This window comes from Hypanus sabinus, chromosome 28 (genome assembly GCF_030144855.1).
Source record: "Hypanus sabinus isolate sHypSab1 chromosome 28, sHypSab1.hap1, whole genome shotgun sequence".
Classification (NCBI taxonomy): domain Eukaryota; kingdom Metazoa; phylum Chordata; class Chondrichthyes; order Myliobatiformes; family Dasyatidae; genus Hypanus; species Hypanus sabinus.
This window is the reverse complement of record NC_082733.1, coordinates 5,179,110-5,194,982: the sequence shown is the minus strand read 5'-3', so window position 1 is coordinate 5,194,982 and position 15,873 is coordinate 5,179,110. Positions and strand designations below refer to the sequence as shown.

The following is a 15,873-nucleotide window of genomic DNA, read 5'->3' as shown; positions in this document are numbered from 1 at the left end:
TTTGGAGCCCTTATTTACAAAAGACAGGATTAAATATATAGATGCTTTTAAGATGAAACAATTGGTTATTAGGGGAAAGAAATAAATATACATATTAAAATTATTACGAACTCCATGGAGCATGTGGAGATCTTCCAACCACCAGGCATTCTTTCTTTCTTTCTTTCTTTCTTTCTTTTTTTTTCTATGGGGCAGTTAGGGGGGAGGGGTTAAGGGGAGGGGGTATGGGTTATATACATTGTTTTTTCATACTTTGTAATCATTTAAAAATGCAATAAAAAATTATTAAAAAAAAAAGATAAAGAAAAGATCCTGAAGGCGGCTGCCCAACGTGCCAGAAAGAGAAACAGGCCATTGATGATAGAAGGGAAAACAGTTCTTTTCTACCCTGATATAAGTTATGACCTTTTGAAGAGAAAGAAGGAATTTAACCCAGCGAAAAATGTTTTATGGGAAATGTTATATTGCGCCACCCAGCAACCCTGATAATTTTTTTGGATGACGGAAAAAGAAGATCTTTTACTGATTATCGGGATGCGGACGAATTTGCACAAGATCAACTCCCAAATATTTGCTAACCACAGCCAAAGATTTAAAAGTGAAACAGATTAAAGATGAAGACAGGGACAGTGAATGAAGTTAATGGATGTTTAAGGACAGAAAAATATTTAAGTATATTCTTAATTATATGATACAGGGGGAGAAAGGTAAAAATTTGAGAAATATTAATTGAGAGTAGTGATATTATTTTTTTCTTCTCTTATATATACTTCATGTTACGGAGGAGCTGGGGGAACTTCAGATCGATTGCTACGGGATTCACGTGTGTAATCATGGCGATTGTCATGACCTGTACAACGGAGGGGGTTAATGTTGTGTTTTTTTAAATTCACAACATTAGTAGGGGGGTATTTTGTTATTTTTTTCTTTATAATCTATTTTTCTTTAATCTTTCTTTCTTTGCTTGGACAATCGGGGGGGGGGGGGTGGGGGGGGGGAGAGACACATAGCAACACGGGGAATTTTAAATAGATTCCCCAAGGTACTATCAAAGTTGAAAAGATAGGTATTACTATAGACTGGAGTAACCCTGTTAAAAATAATGACTAATTTACTGAATTTTTAAAGTTTTAATGTTAATGGGCTTAATGGACCGGTGAAAAGAAAAAGAATTTTAACATACATTAAGAAAATGAAAATAGATATAGCTTTTAGCTGCATTCCATTTGAAAAAATTACTTTTAATTTAAGAGATAAATACAAAATATTTCTGAAAATTTGGCGCCCTTATTTACAAAAGATAGGATTAAATATATAGGTGCTCTGAAGATAAAATTATTGGTTACTTGGGGAAAGAAATAAATATATATACTAAAGCTATTATGAACTCCATGGAGCATATGGGGATCTTCCAATATCCAGGCATTCTTTCCTTCTTTTTTTTTCTCTTTCTACAGGGATATGTTAGGGGGAGGGGTTAAGGGGAGGGGGGAAGGGTTTATAATTTCTTTTTCCCTCTGTAACCATTTGAAAATTCAATTAAATTTTTTTATATAATAAAGACATAAAAAAAATTGTGTTTTATTAGTTCAGGCAGATTGTGTTTGTCTATTATTGTGACTAAGATGAAGATTAGACCACATTTTATGAGTAATTAGTGCAGAAAACCAGGTAATTGCAAAGGGTTCACAAAATTTTTCTTGCAATTGTATGTCATCAGAAAGGTTTCAATTTCATAATGTGCTTTCATCGATTTACAGAGCAAACTTCTTAACATGCAGTTGTGCAACTCATTGATTTTCCACATACCCATGTTAGGAAGCTGTTCATTGACAACAGCTGAGCACTTAACACCATCACTCCTCCAATTCTGATCAATAGGTTCCAAACACTGGGCCTCTGTACCACCCTCTGCAAGTGGACCCTCAGCTTCCTAACTGGAAGACCACAATCAGTGCAGATTGGAAATAACTTCTCCATCTCGCTGACAATCAACATTGACGCACTTCAGGGATGTGTGCTTAGCCTGCTGCTCTACCTCTATATCCACAACTATGTGCCTAGGCACAGCTCAATTGACATCTGTAAATTTGCTTATGATGCAACTATAGTTAGCAGAATTTCAGATGGTAATAAGAGGGTGCACAGGAGTGAGGTATTTCAGCTGGTTGAGTGGTGTTGGAGCAGCAACCTTGCACTCAACGTCAGTAAGACCAAAGAATTGATTGTGGACTTCAGAAAGGGTAAGATGAAAGAACAGACACCCTTATAGAGAACAGTCCTTATAGAGGGATCACAAGTGAGCAATTTCAAGATCTCGCGTATCAATATCTCTGAGGACCCAACATATCGATTAAGCTATGAATGACAAAGGCATGACAGTGGCTATATTTCATTGGGAGTTTGAGATTTGGTATGTCTCCAAAAACACTTGCAAATTTCTACAGATATACAATGGAGAGCATTCTTATTGGCTGCATCACCATCTGGTATGGGGCAGGGTGGGAGAGGTTGGTGGGCTACTGCACAGCCTTGAAGTAAACTGCTGAGATGTAAAATTAGCCAGCTGCATCATGCTCCATCAAACTACTAGCCTCTGTAGTTTCCAGGTCATCACTGAGGAGTAGCGCCTCAGAGAGGTGGCTTCTATCATCAAGGACCTTCACCACCCAGGACATGCCCTGTTCTCATTGCAACTATGAGGAAGGAGGTACAGAAACCTGAAGACACACATTCAATGATTTAGGAACAACTTCCTCCTCTCTGCCATCAACTTCTGAATGGATATTGAATCCATGAACAGTACCTCACTAATTTTTTAATTTCCTAATTTTTGCACTAGTTGTTTAACTATTTAATATATGTATATACTGAATGTAATTCAGCTCTCTTTTTTCTTTCAATCGTGTATTCCATTGTACTGCTGCTGCAAAGTTAACAAATTTCACAATAAGCCGGTGGTATTAAACCTGATTCTGGGTCATCAGAAATTTATCATTATTAATTGATATTGATGAGTTGCTCAGGGGATGGCTTGAGTACAGAACCAGCTTCCTGCTTGCTGATTGACCTTCCTGCCCAATCTCCAGTTTGTTTGGGATTCTCCTAACCAGTTTAATTAGATTACTAGAACACAGGCTCCTCATGTTAACCCACCTCTGATAAGGGTTTTGATTTGGAAAATGAGGTAACTTCTGACAGTCTTTGAGTTGGAGTTAGATGCGGATCGTTTCTGATTAACAGGTAATTATAACAAAGTGAATTATAGCTGGTGGCAAGCAAGAGAAAATCTGCAGATGCTGGAAATCCAAAGCAACACACACAAAATGCTGGAGGAGCTCAGCAGGCCAGGCAACATCTATGGAAAAGAGTAAACAGTTGATTTGTTGGGCGGAGACCCTTTGGTCCTGCCGACTGTAATTTTTTCCATAGATTCTGCCTGGTCTGTTGAGTTCCTCCAGCATTTTGTATGCGTGCTTATAGCATGTTGCAGTGTATCCTGCTGGGTCACGCCCATCTGCTCACTGTACAATCAGTGATTTGGGGGTAGGTATGCTGCGGGGTTCAGATAGCAGGAGCAGAGATGACGACAGATGTGCCCCCCCCCCCCCCCCCCCCCCGGCCTGATATATACACACACGCGCTAAGCTGTTTTGCTGCCTCATTTAGCTTATTTTTCAATTCATTTCATTTAGGGTTCTAATTAAATTACACGTCATTTCTATCTTATTTTGTATAATTTAGTAATATTTCCTTAAAACAGGAAAGGAAACTTATCAGGCCTATTCAGAAGCTCCTATGGCCCCAAGTTTCTTGGCCCATTGGGGGAGGGTCATATGGCCCACAATGAGAACCACTGTAAAAAGCACCATCAAGTTCTTTAATCTGAAATGTTTCCTCTGTCCAAGGATGCTGCTTGACCTGCCTGGATGCTTTTGATATTTTCTGCTTCTCTGAGTTTTGGAAACCACACTATTTTTATATTGTTTGGGAAATGCTGTGCTTTTTTGGAGGGGGGGGGGGGAAATAGAAAATCATCATACTCACATTCTAAATGCTTTCTTCTTTCAGACTTTAGATCCCAAGTGGAATGAAGAATTTTATTTCAGAGTGAGTATATTTATTTGTTTCACTTTTGTGGATTAGAAGTTTAAGACATCAAAGAGCACACATTCTCTTTGCAGTGGAGAGAGCAAAAGGAAGATGCTTGTATGTAGGAAGGTTAAAGTTATTTACTTCAGATTATTGGGTTGCTGCTCCATTAAACGTGAAAGGGTTACACTTGCAAATGATTACATGTCCACTGGAAGTTCTTGCAGTTTCACCATAAAATAACCTTTTTATTTCTGCAGAGCCATACATGCTTGTAGCCAGAAATCAAAAACATCAGTTCCCCAATCACAGCATTGGATTATTTTTGACTCTGCAGCTGAACAGGAATGTTTTCATAAACCGGTTGTTTGATGTTACATTGTAATTTCTGCACTGTACGTTACTCCAATACTGAGTGCTGTCTGCTTCTGTCTAGCAGTATTTAATTATAGATTTCCAGAAGCAAAGCATTTCATGTTTTCATTCTATTTGGCCTCCCATTTTAGCCCTCATTATAAACTGAATTAAGTTAGGATTAAATTAATGATTATTAAACATACTGTTTTGAATGATTCCTGACTGATTACAATCAAAGAGAGGACAGTTAATCCCAGTCGCTTGTTAACTTGCGATGCTATTCACAGGTTCATCAATGGAGAAACTTGTAATGGAAACATTAATATTGAAGGTAGTCTAGAAATAGAAATGCATCTGGTTTTTTGACACTGGAGGCAATGAGCCCATCAAGAAACAAATAATTCACTCCAGGCTTAAAAGCATGCAGACTGTGCAGATATCCTAGGTAGGTATATATAGCTGGAATGCCTATGACGTTTGCATGATACTGTATTTGTCAACGTAGAGCAGAGAGCAAGTTTGTAAATCTGACATGAGCAAAGGATGTTTGGCGTGGTGAGGGTGGAGGGCTGCAGGAGAGTTGTAGGACAGGTGTCAGAGGAGTGCCAGGGCGGAAGTGGCCTGGCTGCTGACACACCCAGCCCTGAGACACCAGGCAAGGTCATTAGATTCCAAACAATTGGTTAATGATCATTATAGAATGTCTCTCTGGTGCTTCCTGCTCTCTCCCCTCTCCCTTCCCCTCTTCCTGCCCCTTTCCACTCTCAATCCACAATAGAAACTCATATCAGAATCAGATTTATCATCACCCACATATGTCACGAAGTTTTTTTTTGTGGCAGCAGTACAGTGCAATAAATAAAATTACTACAGTACTGTGCAAAAGTCTTAGGCACTTGAGCGATATATATGAGCCCAAGACTTTTGCACAGTACTGTAGATATAAATTGGTGGCTATGAAAGACCTGTAGACATTCTGTGTAATAAAGCAATGCCAGGTAAGTCCTGAAAGTAATGTGAGTGACATTTTGCTCTTCACTCGCATCGTGATTGTCCTTGCAAGACTTCCGTCTGGTGTGATTAATTTTTGGGGCTGCCATTTGTTTTGGATTTGGGATTTTGAGGAGTGGGTGACCTTTTGTTTCATTGGCAGTGGAAAGGTCTCCGACCTCACCAGTAGCAATTTTAGATATTTGGACAGCAGAATCTTTTAGAATTATGGGTGAATTTTCATTATTCTCCCACTGTTCTTTTATATGTCTATTAATTATAAAACTTTCTTTGAAAAGGCATTTGTAGATGAGCTTTCATCAGTGGAAAGACTGAGTACGTTTCTGAATAGAGCTTGTTTTTAGAGGCGTATACTTTTTCAGATGAATAATCAGATTTGGAAATATAGCAATGGAAGCCATGTTGATTTCTATGCTACCTACCTGCACTAATCCTATTTACCTGCATCACAATGTTCCCTCTAAGGTGTGTACATGTGTGGATGCACACATCTTTTGCTTCTCGCACACAAAGGAATTTAAGCTGTGCACAAAAGGTTGTCACCCTTTACCTCATCGGCATGTTAATTATAGTTCATGATTATACACAGTCACGTTTCCTTTTCCAGTTTCTGATGTGGATGGTGTTGGCACCATGGACTTTTGCAAAGATTTGCCTGCAGATTTTAGGACTGCCTTATTTATACCGATTTTATTGAAGAAATTATTCAGTGCGCACATCTTCTTGTCACTAGGCAAAAAAATTGCACAGCACAGATTTTTGCACACTGGTCTTTATAAATTAAAGGGAACTTTGCTGTATTAAGCCCTTAGCCTTTGAGTATTTGGCTAGGTACTTAATAAATCTGTGACTTGCTGCCTCGACCGCCTTCAGATAACATACTTCAGACTAAAGCTACACTCTTGTGTGGGAAATGTTCCCTTTGGTGTCTCTACCTTTCAGCTTAAAACTGTCCCCTCTTGTTTTGGGCACCTCCATCAGGGGAAAATATTTTTATTGTCTCCCCTATGAATCCCCCAGGTAATTTTATATTCATCTATCAGGTGATCCCTCCAGCTCCTCCACTCAAAAAAAAAACAAATCCAGCCTATGCAGTTTTGTAATTGTCCAGGAAGCATCCTGGTGAATCTCCTTTGCACCATCGACAGCACAGTCACATCATTCCTGTTGTGTGTGGTGACCAGGACTGCACAGTGCCTCAGGCAGAATGGCAAGTGAAGTCAAAGGCAGTGTAATAGCAGGTGACGTATAATAGAGCAAAAATTAGTGGGAAGTTAGAGGACTGGGAAGCTTTTAAAAGCCAACAGAAGGCAACTAAAAAGCCTTTAGGAGAGAAAAGATGAAATGTGAAGGTAAACTATATAAAAGAGGATACAAATAGTTTTATCAGATAAATAAAGGGTAAAAGAGAGGTGAGAGTGGATATTGGACCACTGGAAAATGATGTTGGAGAGGTAGTATGGGGGACAGAGAAATGGCAGACAAACTTAATCAGTATTTTGCATCATTGTAGAAGACGCCAGCAAATGCCAGGATTTCAAGAGTTTCGAAAAGTGAGTGTAGTGCTTTTACTAGGGAGAAGGTACTTGGGAAGCTGAAGAGTCTGAAGGTAGATAGGTCACCTGGACCTGATGGACTACACCCCAGGGTTCTAAAAGAAGTGGCTGAAGGAAATGTAGAGGTATGAGAAATATCTTTTTTAAGGAACACTAGATTCTGGAATGGTTCAGGAAGAATGAAAATTTGCAAATGTCATTCTATTCAATAAGAAGGGAGGGAAGCAGGAGAATAGAAATTTTAGCCTAACTTCAGTGGTTGGGAAGATGTTGGAGTTCAATATTAAGAATGGAGGTTTTGGGATACAGTGCAGACTAGGCTCTTGCTGCCCAGCAATTTCCCCTATTTTTAATTCTGACCTAATCATGGGACAATTTACAATGACCAATGAACCTACCAACTGGTATGTCTTTAGAATGTGGAGCACCCAGAGGAAATGCTTGCGGTCACAGGGAGAACGTATAAATTCCCCTACAGGCAGGGGCGGGAATTGAACCCAGGTCACCTGAACAGTAAAGTGTTGTGCTAACCACTACGCTACTGTGCCACCCTTAATGTTATTCATTAACTCCCTGATAAAGGGGATATCAGTCTGGTTTTTCTAAAGTTTTAAAGATGTTACAAATCTTGGCACTGATGCTCAAAGGGAATATTGCAAAGTTGAACAGTCTAAGGTCATAAACTTGAGTAAGGGCCAAGAATAGCATACTGGAAATGAGCTGTTATTTGCTAGCAAATGTAAAGGGCTTAGTTACTCATTTATTGAAAGGTATTTGGTGAACTAATAACTAATTTGATATCGGGCAAGTAATCTTCAGAACGCTTCTCAAAGTGATGCGTGCCTGGTACCAATGATTACAATTAGGTTTTGTCCTTGGCAATGCACACTTTCACCAGTTTGGGGTCTGTTTTATAAAACACATAACTGAAGGTGGTATGATGAATTGCTGCAAGTTGTGAAACATAATTTTTGAAAATGCATTCAGATTTTGAGTGCAAAGAGCAGAACTTTGATCTGTGTTTTAGTTTTCATGCTGCTTTTACAGTGGAAGCAAAAGCCTGACCGAGCTGATGAACTACAACTGTGAGGACAATTTAAAGGAGAATCTAGTTCAATGCCATTGAATCAATTCTATGTCATAACATTTAATGCCACTTCAGTCTGTGATGCTCCATATGCTCACTTTGGGTCAACAGTGATTCTATATTAACCTCTAACATGAGACACTGTGATTTCACTCTGAACATAGAGCTGTTCCTGTCAAATCCATCCATGAGAATCTTGTACGAAGAAACAAAGGGTGGGCAGAAAAGGGAGGGAAAATTGTTCTTTCGGTAACCTCAGGAAATAGCAAAGCTCTTCACAACATGTGGTTTTTTTTTATTACTTAAACAATGTGGTTCCGTTGGAGCATTAGGAAACAAAATACATAGTGAGTTCAACTAAAAGAATGCATTTTTCAGTTAGAATGCAAGAGCATTGTGGGCAATTTCTACCTTCCCGTTCTACACAATATAACAATTCTCTGGTCTACTTTTTCATCTAGTGTTAATACATTGATATTATCTTGGGAAAATCTTAAGTGGTGTAACCTTTGAGCATTTTGGTATATGAGCAACAAGCAATATATATTTCCTGGAGTTTCCATCAATTAAAAACACCATTTTGTTCTGGTGAGTTTTTAATACCTTTAAAATATGACTGGATTAAATGTTTTGAAAAATAAAATTAATTTAACATAATTTCTTTAACTGGTGCTGTCTTGAATTTCATCAAAGTTCAAAGTACATTTATTATCAAAGTTTGTGTACTTTATACAACCTTGAGATTTGCCTCCTTACAGGCAGCCACAAAACAAAGAAACCCAATAGAAACCATTAAAAGAGAAGACTGTTAAAACACCCAATGTGCAGAAAAAGAACAAATCGCACTAACAATAAAAGTAAGCAAATAGTATTCAGAACTGAAATCCGTGAAACTGAGTTGCAGACACGAAGCGAGGGATCACTGCAGCCAGTTCAGGAATCCATTGTTGTAGGTCACAGATCTGAACTGGCCTGTCCCCCTCGCCTCTGGCCCTGAACCCCCCCCCCCCCCCCACCTGATCTTTACAGTTTGGCATGTTATTAAGTTTGCCATGTTGAATGAAAGGAGTGTACCGTACAGGCTCTGTAAATTATTAATGCTTTACCTTGGATGTGAAAATCCAGTTGAGATTTGTAACTTCTAAGTTAATAGCATCAAGTATTTCAAACAAATGAAAATCTGCAGATGCTGGAAATCAAAGTAACACACACAAAATGCTGGAGGAACTCAGCAGGCCAGGCAGCATCGATGGATAAGAGTAAACAGTTGATGTTTCGGGCCAAGACCCTTCATCAGAACCCAGACTTCCTTTGTCTTACCCTTTCTGAAGTCCACAATCAGTCCTTTGGTTTTACAGATGTTAAGTGCAAGATTGTTGCTGCAACACCACTCAACCAGCTGAAATATCTCATTCCTTACCATCTGAAATTCTGCCGACAATGGTTGTATCATCAGTAAATTTATAGATGGCATTTGAGCTGTGCCTAGCCACACAGTCATGGGTGTAGAGAGAGTAGAACCGTGGGCTGATTATGCACATGGGCTGAGATGCGCTAATGTTGATGGTCAGCGAGGTGGTGATGTTGTTTCTGATCCGCACAGATTCTGCTCTACCAGTTCGAGGCCCAGGTTGTGGAGCTTTTTGATCAGAACTGTATAGGTAGTGTTAAATGCTGAGCTATAGTCAATAAACAGCATCCTGACGTGGGTATTTGCATTGTCCAGGTAAACCAAGGCCAATGAAATTGCGATTGCCTTAGACTTATTGTAGCAAATTGCAGTGGGTCCAGGTCTTTGCCGAGACTGGAGTTAATTCAAGCTATACCCAACCTCAAAAAGTACTTTGTCACCATAGTTGTGAGTGCTACTGGATGATGGTCAACAGGGCAGCTCATTCTGCTCTTCTTGGGCACTGTTATAATTTGCTGCCCTTTTGAAGCAGTTAAGTATATTATATTGTATTGAATTGAATTGCCTTTATTTCTTGTATCCTTCATATACATAAGGAGTAAAAATCTTTATGTATGTCTCTGTCTAAATATGCAATGTGCCATCATAGTAATTTATAATCATTCATAATAAATAGAACAGTTAATGTAACATAGAAGTACACTCACATCAGCGTTAGTTAATCAGTCTAGTGGTCTGGTGGAGGAAGCTGTTCTGGAGCCTCTGGGTCCTGGCTTTTATGCTGTGGTACCATTTCCCGGATGGTAGCAGCTGGAATAGATTGTGGTTGGGGCAGCTCGGGTCTCTAATGATCCTTCATCCCCTTTCTACACACCTGTCTTTGTAAATGTCCTGAATCACGGGAAGTTCACAACTACAGATGTACTGGGCTGTCTGCACCACTCTCTGCAAAGTCCTGTGATTAAGGGAGGTACAGTTCCCAAACCAAGCAATGATGCAGCCAGTCGGGATGCTCCCATTTGTGCCCCTGTAGAAACTCCTTAGGATTAAGACAAAGTTCTTGAGACAAAGGTAAAAAATGCTGATATAGCAGGTTTGGATTATATGTATTCTGATCCATGATCAGTCTCCATCCTTGGTATTTCTCAGTATTTTGTGGATATATATTAATAATGCAGATCCTTGTCAAAAACTTTAAAATCTCAGAATTAGTTGGCACTGGGAGGGAATGTCAAACCGCTCACCGCACATATAATTGCTAAATCCATGTTTACCTTACTCTACCAAGAATTTCTTTGCTGGCGATATCTTGATTATCATGACTGGAGTCCTGGTTAACAGAGGACCTTCCAGGATCCAAGTTCTATGATCTGACAGACCAGTGTACACCCGTCTACAGAAATAAGAGCATAAGATGTAGGAGTAGAATTAGGCCATTTGGCCCATCGGTCTGCTCCGCCATTTTATCATTGCTGACCTGTTTTTCTTCGCAGCCCCAATCTCCTGCCTTCTCTCCTGCCCTTCATGCCCTGACCAATCAAGAATCTATCAACCTCTGCCTCCACAAAAATGGCAACAAATTCCATAGATTCACCACTCCCTGGCTAAAGAAATTCCTCTTCATCTCCATTCTTAAAAGGACACTCCTCTAAGTCCTTTGGTCCTAGACTCCCTCACCATAGGAAACTTCCTCTCCACATCCACTCTATCAAGGCCTTTCACCATTTGATACATTTCAATGAGGTTACCCCCTCATTCTTCTGAATTCCAGTTAATACAGGCCCTGAGCCATCAAATGCTCTTCATGTGACAAGCCATTCAAACCTGGAATCATTTTCGTGAACATCCTTTGAACCCTCTCCAGTTTCAGCACATCCTTTCTAAGATAAGGGGTCTAGACCTGCTCATAATACTCCAAGTGATGCCTCACCAGTGCTTTATAAAGATTCAAAGTTACATCCTTGTTTTTATATCCTAGCCCTCTTGAAATGAATGCAAACATTGCATTTGCCTCCTCACCACAGACTCGACCTGCAAATTAACCTTTAGGGAATCCTGTGCAAGCATTCCCAAGTCCTCTTACACCTCAGTTTTTTTGTATTTTCTCTCCATTTAGAAAATAGTCAACCCTTTAATTTTTTTTACTGAAGTGCATGACCGTACACTTCCTGACACTGCATTCCATCTGCCACTTCTTTGCCCATTCTTTTAATCTTTCTAAGTCCTTCTGTAGCCTCTCTACTTCCTCAAAACTACCTGCCCCTTAGCTTATTTTCATATTGTCTCAACATTGCAACAAAGCCATCAATTCCGTAATCCAAGAAATTAACATATAATGTAAAAAGAATCAGACCCAACACAGACTCTACCACAAGCTGTTAACTTGTTAAGCAGCCTTATGTGTGGTACCTTGTCAAAGGCCTTCAGAAAATCCAAGTACACAAGTCAACCAATTTTCCTTTTTCTATCCTACTTGTTATTTCTTTAAAGAATTCCAACAGATTTGTCAGGCAAGATTTTCCCTTAGGAAAACCACACTAACTTTGGCCTATTTTTATCATGTGCCTTCAAGAATCCTGAGGCCTCATCCTTAACAATTGACACCAACCTCTTCCTGACCAGTAAGACTCTTCAGACTAACTGGCCTATAGTTTCCTGTCTTCTGCCTCTTTCCCTTCTTGAAGAATGCAGTGACATTTTTTTAGTTTTCCAGTCTTCTAGAACCATTCCAGAATCTAGTGATTCTTGAAAGATCATTTCTAATGCCTCCACACTGTCTACCTTCAGACCTTTCAGTTTCTCAAGAACCTTCTCCCTTGTAATCTTCTTATTTTACGGCAGTTGGCACCCAGCTTAATGGTGCATTACCGCCACCTTCTGCTCCAGAGTGTGGATCAGATGATAGACTTACATTCTAAATCCCTTCACCCATTCTTATCCTCTCCCTCCCCCCTCTCCTTCCCCCTCTACCTCCCGCTCTCTCCCCCCTCTCCCTCTCCTCCCTAATCTACATTTTATCCTTCTTTGGCCATCCTAGTACCCTATTCCTGCTTATCCACCATATCCTATTTTTAAAAAACCCTGTATTCCTTAAGAAAGATAAAAGCACCCTGACCCCTCTCACCCATGCCCAGTAACCCTTTTAATGTGAATTCCTGCAACCCCAATTCCCTTAGATTAATTCTCATCATCTCTCTCTATATCCCATACTTCCTGCAACTCAGAATTACATGTTCTACTGACTCCTCTTCCTGACATTCCTCACACAAACCTGTCTGGTGTTTCCCTATCATTTTCAATGTTTTGTTTAGTGCACAGTGCCCCAGCCTTAACCTAGTCCACACAGTTTCCTCTCTTCTGTACTGCTGCCTACCCTAGTACCTGTAACACTCTTTTGTATTTGATATAAATGGCTCCCTTTCCCTTCTCTGTCCCATCTTTCTTGCCACATTTGGATGATCTTTTCCCAGATTACATACTTAGCCTCTGCTTTAATGATACTAATGTGCATTTCTATATTTTCATTCTTGAATGCCCTCTTTGTCAACTCATCCACCCTCATTCCCCTTCACTCCTACATGAACTGGAACCCATAGAAATTTTATCTGACCTCCCTGATTTGCAGCTCTTGTGACTGACTGAAGGACTTCATAAAGTACATCTTGCCAGCTGCTTGAGTGAAAAGACTTTAAACTTGCTAGAACTGAGGATGAATCTGAGCATATCGACACTTTGACTTGTCTAGTTTTATCCACCCATTGCAACGCAACCAACACTGCCAACATCTCCACTGTACACACTCCTAAATTATTAGATGTTCTTCTGCTGATTCCAATTTCTTTTGCTGGTATAGCCACCCCAAGCCCTGTCATTCCTGTTTCAGATTCCTTAGCACCATCTGTATAAATCTGAGTATAATCACTATACTTTTCTATCACATTAACTTCATACACTTCATGACCCCTGACACCTGGAACTTCGACCATACTGCTAGTGTCTTCCACAGTGATCACTGATGCAAATTACTTATTCAGTTCATCTGCCATTTCCGTGTCCTTAGTTACTACCTCTCCAGCATCGTTTTCCAGTGGGCCAATATCCACTGTCACCTCTCTTTTACAGCATTCTAGAAATGCTGTAAGACAATTATCATTGGTTGAACTATGTTTGTCCTACTCAGCTGACTGTTAGAACTAGTTATGAAAAAGCATGGGTTATTTCTCATTCCTGAAATGGATGGTCAATGTCTCAGGTTGAGACCCTTCACCTGAACTGCCCATTTCCCTTCACAGCTACTGCTTGATCTGCCGATTTTCTCTAGTAGTTTGTTCGGTCCAGATCCCAGCATCTGAAGTTACTTCATACAAATACAAATACTCTATTGTCACCAAACAATTGATACTAGAGTGTACAATCATCACAGTGATATTTGTTTCTGTGCTTTGCTCTCCCTGAAGTACAAATCAAAGTAAATATAATAAAAATTTAAATTATGAATCATAATTAGAAAATAGAAAAGGGAAAGTACGGTAGTACAAGTCAGGTCTGGATATTTGGAAGATACAGCCCAGATCTGGGTCAGGATCTGTTCAGCAGTCTTTATCACAGTTGGAAAGAAGCTGTTCCCAAATCTGGCTGTATGAGTCTTCAAGCTCCTGAACCTTCTCCCGGAGGGAAGAGGGACAAGAAGTGTGTTGGCTGGGTGGGTCGTGTCCTTGATTATCCTGGCAGCACTGCTCCGACAGCGTGCTACACCGCACGCCTCACACCTCACTTTACACCAAGTGAGTCCAAGGATGGAAGATTGGTTTGTGTGATGTGCTGGGCTGTGTTCACGATCTTCTGCAGCTTCTTCCGGTCTTGGACAGGACAACTTCCATACCAGGTTGTGATGCACCCTAGAAGAATGTTTTCTATGGTGCACCTATAAAAATTAGTGAGGGTTTTAGGGGACAGGCCAAATTTCTTCAGCTTTCTCAGGAAGTAAAGGCATATATATATATATAAAATCCACTGTTGTTCTTTTTCTCTGATGTCTATGATCATTAGCAACATTGAAAATCTGTTTTAAATAAATCATAAAAATAAAATCCTTAAAAAAACACAGTAACTCTAAAATGTGTAAGGGGTTTTAAAATTTGATGGTCTAATTAACTGAGGTCAAGTTAATGGATAGCTGAATGTCTGTAATTTCATATTTAAAAATGAATCCATTTTGCTGTAAGTAAGTAGCTGAAATAATTAGGTTTAAAAGCCTTTCTTGGCTTAGTGTTTATATAAGTGTTTATATAAAATATCTCTGTTTGAGATATCCTTGCAATTCTGTAGAGTATGCTTCGTTCTTGTGCTTATTTCAAGATGCCTCAACAATTGGCTGCAGCTGATTCTCCATTGACAGACAAATAGATAAAAGATTATTTTACTAAACATTAGATAATTGATTTGTGTAGAGAGATTTCATTCAATTATTTTAAAGGTATTGAGTATTATCCCTTTAGTAGCATTAATGCAAATGCTCATTGAAAACAACAAAAGTTATAAAAGGGAGGAATGTAAATGAGATTAAATGTAATTTAACAAAGAATGCTTTGCTCTAATACAAAAGAAGTGCCTCTTGAGGTTAATTTGAGTGACATTATTTGGCTGTTGCCCAAAAGGATCCTCATCCCTTGTCTTTGAACAGAACATTTGAAATAAATAAAAACACAAAAAGCTGGCAGAACTCAGCAGGCCACACAGCATCTATGGGAGGAGGTAGTGACGACGTTTTGGGCCGAAACCCTTCATCAGGAGTGTTTGAAATAAATGTCAGATTTTTATGAATTCTTGACTTCCCTTCTCACCCCTGCTTCTGACCATCAGTAATTTTTGCCTCAAAGATATTTGAGTTTCATATCAGTGTCTCTTCATCGAAGAACTAACTCTCCTTCTCTCCAAACTTGCTCTGCCTCTCTCCATGCCTGTAGAGTATTCCTAGTATTTTATTTTAATTTTAGATTTCAGCATCTGCAATATTTTGCTTTTGGGTGGTGTTGTGTTGTTTTTAGCTCTAGTTAGTGGGGATTCAGACTCATATTTCACTGAGTTGGCAAGCTTTTCCTTAAGTGGATCTTCTAACTATCTGGCCTTCTATTTTTCTGAAGACTTTCAGTAGACTTTCCACTGTATAAATTTGAACTTGTGTAAACTGAGCTAGAAAATAATGCACCATATTGGAATGAGATGGGTTGGCATGATGTATAGTAAATAACTTGCATAGCGGCTCAAAGCAGATGGATATTGAATTTTGTGTGTGTGTTTTCAAATCAGTGACTTAGTTGACTGCTTGCATTTTATTTAAAATTAATTAGCAAAAAATA

At 39.3% G+C, this 15,873-nt stretch overlaps 1 protein-coding gene across 2 annotated transcripts in view; it reads left to right on the top strand.

The window, feature by feature from the left end:
- nedd4a (NEDD4 E3 ubiquitin protein ligase a) overlaps positions 1-15,873 on the top strand; it is a 247,880-nt gene that overhangs the window by 55,583 nt on the left and 176,424 nt on the right. For both annotated transcript variants that reach the window (XM_059952531.1, XM_059952530.1), the window contains exon 4: positions 4,072-4,110. In XM_059952531.1, coding sequence (XP_059808514.1) covers positions 4,072-4,110 — 39 coding nt within the window. The remainder of the gene's footprint in view (positions 1-4,071; positions 4,111-15,873) is intronic.